At 34.9% G+C, this 7,290-nt stretch overlaps 2 protein-coding genes across 2 annotated transcripts in view; both read left to right on the top strand.

Moving 5' to 3' along the window:
• Positions 1-464: 464 nt before the first annotated feature.
• Positions 465-3,216, top strand: LOC126912751 (putative malate dehydrogenase 1B). The gene is made up of 5 exons (XM_050706541.1): positions 465-713; positions 1,154-1,716; positions 1,839-2,307; positions 2,690-2,810; positions 2,983-3,216. Exons 1-5 carry the CDS (start codon positions 576-578, stop codon positions 3,213-3,215), a joined length of 1,524 nt encoding a protein of 507 aa, XP_050562498.1. The 5' UTR covers positions 465-575; the 3' UTR covers position 3,216.
• A 142-nt stretch (positions 3,217-3,358) lies between these two features.
• The window catches only part of LOC118268493 (uncharacterized), a 129,438-nt gene continuing 125,506 nt past the window's right edge, over positions 3,359-7,290 (top strand). The window contains exon 1 of the mRNA XM_050706540.1: positions 3,359-3,765. Coding sequence (XP_050562497.1) covers positions 3,660-3,765 — 106 coding nt within the window. The 5' untranslated portion in view covers positions 3,359-3,659. The remainder of the gene's footprint in view (positions 3,766-7,290) is intronic.

Here is a 7,290-nt window from a genome sequence, read left to right as displayed (position 1 = left end):
GTTGCCAGTTATGTAATTAATTTTAAGCATCTCAGATCAAATCAAAATAATAACTAAAAATCTATTTAAAGAAGTTGATTAAAAATAATATAACACACCATAACATTATATATTATGCAGTATGACTTAATTCATTTGAAGATTATAGTGCCAAAACAAACTTACCGAGTTTTTTACATGGGTCACATTGAAATAGGGTAGTGACAGTGATAAAGTGACATGTTAGACAAAGAACGTCATGGACGAAATTATGACAGTATTGTTCACGTTTAGAAAGGTTTTTCATTCAAATCGAGAATCGATTTAGGATTCGATGGCTTAAATATTTTTATTTTTATTTGTTTGTTGAGGTGAGGTAGTACGTAAACTACTACTAAACAAACCTTTATTTATGTTACTTAAAGTACATGAATATTAATTACTACTGGTTGAAAACACTGTTCTGTGTGTTTCTATTGACATATATTATCAATCTCAAACTTGTCAGTATGTTTTGAATATTCGTAATATTGCGAGTGTTTATAATAATATTATATATTGATTATATAAAAAGGTTGATCTTAACGAAATAAAAAATGGGATTCCGCATTATAATTGCTGGAGAGACTCAATGTTCTGCTTACGCAGAGACGTGTCTTCTAGCCGATTATCTTTCACAAAATCTTCCAAATTTTTGTTTCCACTGTATAGAAAAATCTGTCATGGAATGGAAAGTTAGTAAAATTATAATTATTTGCACACAAGTTTAAGACACTTGACTTGAGGTAAGGGGGTATACGAATAGGCGGATACCTGGTGGTAAGCAATCGGCGCCACCCATGGACACCAGAAACACCAGAAGAGTTACAAGTGCGTTCCCATATGCGTGTGTACAGTACTCTCAACGGATCTTGGCAGGTCTGAACTACGTGCAGAAGGCTGCGCAATAAGAACCAAATGGTGGCATGAGGCGGGGTGCGGGGGGCGGCGATCTAGGCTAGAGATTGACCATTTCTAAATACAATTGTGCAGCCTTCTGTATTCTTTGTAGTTGTTTAACGCCGGTTTTCTCTGAGGCCGTGGTATTACTGTAGTCGAAGCAGACCCATTCGAGCCGAAGAATGGCTCCCTCACATATAGTGACACAATATTAATTTGTGATTATTCTTTTTAGTCTTGGTTATGTAAAGTAAACATGAAAAATAAATGGCATCATAAGGAGTCACCTATTGTTTGGAAAGAATTATTGATGAAGGGAAGTAAAGCACAATATATTGGAGGGGCCTCAGAATTTTTAGATTATTGTTATTCATATTATAATTTTGACGCATTATTTTCATCGGAAAAGTATGCTGGTTTACTTAGCAATATTCTACAATTTAAGAAAAAACTTCATCTAGAAAATATTTTACACCAATTGGATGTAGTCAAAAGGCCAACATTAGATGCTCCTCCTCAAAAGAAGTTTGTAATAACTATTTCTGGGGCCGGCCACTTATTAGCTATGCATTTGATATCGAGCTTAGTTGATCATAAAATAATGGAGAGTGATAAAACTATTCACAAAATCTATTTGTATGATGAACGTTGTACCCCATCGTTTATGAATTATATTGAAAAAGAATGTTCTTACGTCCAAACTGATAACCCAGGAAAAGACATAAAATGTGTCAGTAAAATTGGGGTTGCACTCACTAGTACTGATGTACTTATTATTCTGGACCATGTACCGTTTGAGTAAGTATCTATTACGTATCTTACGTCATTGTATATGGAAAACGAGGATGTCAAATCGTTCATGTCCATATTTGCTGACCCCTTCACCGTTTATCTTTTGGACTGTTTATCTTCTTTTTCAGTGAAAGTAAACCAATGGGAACTTGGCTACAAGGAAACAGAAAAAAAATGAAAGAATTGGCTCTTATGATCAATGCTTCAGGATCCCGTAAAATGTATATAATTTTCCCCAATTTGGGACCCGCTTGCTATAATGCTACAATTCTGAGGAATTACGTTAATATTAACAAAAACAACATAGTGGTTGCGACTTCTGATGTTGGAATGGAAATTTTGCCGGTAGTAGCAAAAGTCGCTCAAGTGCCTATGAGAAATATCTTTTGCCCTCCGGTGTGGGGATTCGTCGGAATAAACAAATTAGTTGATATACAAACAACAATACATATGTACAACACCTTCAATCCATACAAAAGATACACAAGAGTGAGACAATCATCTCTGAATATAGGATCTATCACTCCCGAAAGGCGTCCTCTAGATTACCTAATGCACTTTAATGAAACTCTATGGATGGAAGTAGCCGAGATGAAAGTAAGTGCTTTATTAACAACAATAATATGTATGTCATTATCCATTCTAGAAAAAAATATTCACTGTCTGACCAAACGGTTGACGGTATTGTTTTCCCACACACATGTAAGCTTGCTTAAACATTTATTTTTGGTAATCACTTAATAGTAGGTGATCCCACGATATTTTAAAGACAAACTAATTGCTAGACTTATTCAAGACATCAGATTCCTCTGGTAAAATTAACTAATTCTTCTTTGCAAATCATAAACTTCGTCCACCCTGGGTCCTGTCCGCCCTTTTTCCTTTCTCCCTTGTTACATTATCTCAACTGCCCTGAAATTCAGTTTACTTTCATACAATTCATCACACAATTCTAATTATATAATTTTTACTTCATCAGAAAAAGTTTGGACATGGACAAGCAAGATTAAGCAAAGCCATTGCCGTCATCAGTTTGGTAAATTTATGGCTTTTAAACCCGAGCCCCGACCATATAGTATGCCTAGGCATTTGTTGTGATGGTAAATATTGTTGAGATAAATATTTACAACCTGTTTTCCATAATTCACACTGCGCTTACATTTAATATTATTCTTATTTTAATCATAATTTAAACCACTTCCACTTCACATGTCTTAGCTAATATTATTAATGACGAAATATGTCATAATGTAATGTTATATTTTTATTTAGGATCATTTGGATTAAATTTTGATGGGATATTTTCTCAACCTGCAAGATTTGTCGATGGGCGATGGGAACCAGCTACAGACTTTCTTATGCCAAAGGATCGCCAAATGAAGTTACCATATTTAATTGATATAGCCAAATTGACAATGACGATGGCTCCCGAAGATCTACCAGAAATTCATCAATATGTTCCTTGCTCGTGTAAACAGAAAACTTACACAATTAAAGAGAAGTAGTATTATGCTTGCTGTAGATCCAAATAATAATTTATTTTCTATTCGATTAATCTTGAATCGATTACTCGATTGTTAAATGTCACTAGTTTCTGAACGTCACATTCGAATTAGTCAACACAACAAGGTGAAGGTAGTCAAGTTTCGTTTCGAGCTAGTGGTTGACGAGACGTTGTTGAAGCAGATTGTTTCGTAATTCGCAGTCAGAGGAATGTTATGACGTGCAGTAACTGTCTTTGTTTGAATAACATTCGTTTTAAACTTTACTCGAAAATCATAGAATAATGTGATAGATAGAGCTCGATAATATGCTAGCAATCGCTTTTATTGCGACACGAGTTTTTCCAAAGTATGATCGTTTCAATAGAAGTTATTAGTATAGTTAGGCTTTGGTATTGGTTAAGTTGTGTGAATATTGTGCCAATAATGAGATAGTGGAGTGCTGTGATGTGGTTGTGGGACATGTGGGGGGTGCTGTGGGCCGTGGAAGCGGTGGCGCAACTGGCTGGTGTGCTGGCGACGCCACTGGATCCCGCGCCAACGATCCCGCAAGGTGAGCTGAGGAGAACCTGGCCGCCTACGCTTCCATCCTACCTAACTCGCTCTGTCGCTTGCATGCACAGCTTTATTTATGTTTTATGTCACATGGACTTGGTGGTGTTTTGTTTACTTTCCTTTGAACTTACATTAAAGTATGTTACATCAAGTTATGTTTTTTCTTATTTCGTAGTTGTCAATAGCAGAAATTTAAGTTTATTAAATACTAACAATCTAGGTAATGTAATGTTAAGTGTATAAAAGTAATAGTTTTATATGACTTTCCTGCAGAGTGCATAATAAAAAGCTTGTCAATGCATATCATTTGTAAAAATTCTTCTTGTTAAAACAAGTTTAGAAACTTGTATTTATGAATGTAGGATCCTATTCTGCATTCATGAATACATCTCTTTGAATATAGAATCAAGACATAAGAAATCTTATTTAAAAGGCTGAATGATAACTACCTATGTCTGTTTAATTGCAGTTGTTTTTTTTTTCTAATCAGATCTTATACAGTATCATAGAGTAAAATATTGTTGTCTGTTGCCAGTATGCATTACAAAAGTAAGAATGCTGAACAAATAAAAATCATGTCTATTGAGGTCTTTATATTACATTTTCTATTTTAATGCACTGGACATTCTATGTTCTACAATTTGACATAGTCAGAATGATACCTAAAAAGCTCAAATGTGACTAAAGTTGCTGCAGTTTGTATCGTAACTACTAGTAGCACTCAAGACATATATTTTTCTTATTCTTAAGATTTTTAATTCAATTTATAATTATCAGATAAAGATAAATATGTCCAATGTAACTTACTTGACTAAAATATGGTCAATATGTACCATATAAATGTTCTGAATATCACTTACTCAGTTATAAAACAGAATGCAATATATTCTTACGAGCTTTACTTTTTGACAGTCTCAGTTCTGACATTATAACCTAAAGGTTTTGCTAGTAGCTTTACTCATATTCCTGTGATAAAGATTACCCCATGTTATACAAGAATCTAATTAATTCTGTACCAAATTCAATCCAAAGCCTTCCAGTAGTTTTTTTTTTGAAAGAGTAACAAACATACATACACCCAAAATTTCCCTTGTATAATATTAAGTAAGATTACATTGTGTTTGGTAGCAACCTGTGTTGTGTCAAAATAGGTAGATAAAAGCAATTTGCTCGATGCAACGCTATAAGTTTGAATATCCGGATTATTTGTTCTGTTTCCGAGTTGATCACACGGGAGCTATCCTCAAATATTTGCACATTGTCAGTAAACTTACAACATCCTGGTTCTTTCCTCTGAATTATTAAGTCAAACTTATTTGAAAAGATAAAGAATCTGTAATTAATTTTGAAACAGTAATTAATATGCAGATAATGAAAAATATAACAATGTTGCATTTGCCTTTTTATTTTAGTTCAAAATAAGGTATTGTCTTATATTATTTAGCTATATGCATATACCTTGTCTCTTATTTTTATCTTGAATTACTTAAAAACTTGTATATGACCTTGTATATGACTGTGTGGGATGAATATGATTACCTACCACTTATTAGCATGAGGTGTGGTTTTGTCCCAACGGTATAATTATTTTTATGAATAAGCTAAAAGTATTATAACATGGTTTGTTAGGTTTATTCAGTACAGTTCAGTACACATTTTGCCAGTTTTTGGCTTGTAGTGATTAAAAATAACACTTCACTTGCCATCCATGGGAATTATGCCTATGATCCGACATAAATCTGCTCTGTTCTATTAGCAAAAAAATATGGAAACAAAATCCCCTTACTTAAATCTGCCCAAACTGGAAATTAAAGCAGCCTTGCTTGGTAGTCGCGATTGTATACGTAATTTGATTTAGTAAACTTTTCAAAAAAGAAGCACATGTGGTTCATGGAACTCATTAAAAAATATATTTAGATAAAAAATTTTTTTTAATAACTACCTAACTACCTACGATATAGGACTTACGCCCTAAAGGAGGAATAAATAATAATTAAGTAATAGACTGCAAAAATCACCATTTTTATATCAAACGATTTTATCATCACTAATAAGGCTAAAGTTATTCCTTTTGCATCTATGGATTCTACTTTTATGGCAACACCGGATATATGACTCGCATCTATTTATGCCATGTTAACTGAGCTAAGCCTTTTTTATACTCTTTAGAATCTAGTTAATCTAGGTACTCGTATATCTATAAATTACCATATTCTTATGTAAAGGAGTAAATAGCTACCAAGTCGGCCATGGATAGCAAAAAGTAACTACGATCATTAGCTGATAGTAGGACGGAAAGCACAATTAAACGTTTAAGAAATTAAACAAATCTCAATTCTGTGTTGTCGTAAATGTACCGCTAGGATATACCAACAACAGTAGGCTACCGGCACCGATTCAAAACAAACGTAAAAATACATTTGATTGATGGGATTATTTTTGGGTGACTATTTTGGAGGGTTCAATTTGCAAAGTGAATTTTGCACATGTATTAACATAGCTGCCCGGTTTCTAACAGTGAACAAATTAAAATGCTTTATAACTAGCAAGTTTTACAGTAATTGGATTGTGAAGTTTGTGTTTTTGAATGCGCATACGCGGATTGCGCGGCTTCGACGCACGATCCGCGTCAGTGCGGCAAACGAGGGACACATCAGTTGCATAACAAGCGGGTGCTGCGGTATCCGGCTAACGGGACTGTGGCGCGAGGAGGGAGCTCTGAATTACCTCTGAGTCTAGACATGCTATCGCGATCATGTCAGATTCGACACCACAGATGCTATATCCAGCCACTTGATCCGATAAGTGTTTTGGCAATTTTTCACAGCATTATCACATCTAGATGATGCGATAGTAACGCGCTGCAGACTCTCACGAAACTTCCTCGTTTCGTCATTTCCCATCACGAAATATGGCTGTGAAACATGATCGCAGACACTCTTTTGGAGTGAGCTTATTCGTGCGATCATGAACGAGACCGTGACTGATCGGACACAATGCCCTGGCGGACGCAATGATACCAAGTAGCTTTTTAAAATAGAAATAAGGTCACTTGAACACACCTAGGTAATTATTAATACGCATAATGGAGTAAGCTTGCTTATCTGAATAATTTTAACGTGTTCATGTAATTGGTTTGTAATCTTCGAGTCCGGAAGGCAGACTGGGAATCCTGTTTGTGTTCGCGCGTCCATCGAACTGGTTTGCAGAGGGCAATGAGTCTCATTACATGGCAAATGACTTCGCTGGCTTCCAGTGGCTCGTTACATTTACGTATTAGTTCCTCTACATTTTACAGGTAGTACCTAGTAAAGGCAGGTCAGGTTCGGCGAGAAACATCTTTAATGGTCTTTTAGAACTTGTTCTCACATAAAATAATGCTGATAAGAAATTGTCCATTACATACATTTGAACGTTAAAATACCTGTGTTTTTGTGAGTTGGGTTGTGGGTAATGATACCTACTAATAAATAGTTGAGAACAGCAATTTATGTCTAAAACGTACTAAGATTTAGATTTAAGG

The sequence above is a fragment of the Spodoptera frugiperda genome, chromosome 29, assembly GCF_023101765.2.
Source record: "Spodoptera frugiperda isolate SF20-4 chromosome 29, AGI-APGP_CSIRO_Sfru_2.0, whole genome shotgun sequence".
Taxonomy (NCBI): Eukaryota; Metazoa; Arthropoda; class Insecta; order Lepidoptera; family Noctuidae; genus Spodoptera; species Spodoptera frugiperda.
This window is presented reverse-complemented; position numbering and strand designations above follow the sequence as displayed.

Excerpts from the sequence above, each read along its gene's own strand:
- LOC126912751 (XM_050706541.1), top strand. The coding sequence starts at position 576 with ATGGGATTCCGCATTATAATTGCTGGAGAGACTCAATGTTCTGCTTAC. Across the intron at positions 714-1,153 it reads AATCTGTCATGGAATGGAAA|TCTTGGTTATGTAAAGTAAA; the intron begins GTTAGTAAAATT and ends TATTCTTTTTAG. Across the intron at positions 2,811-2,982 it reads CCTAGGCATTTGTTGTGATG|GATCATTTGGATTAAATTTT; the intron begins GTAAATATTGTT and ends ATTTTTATTTAG.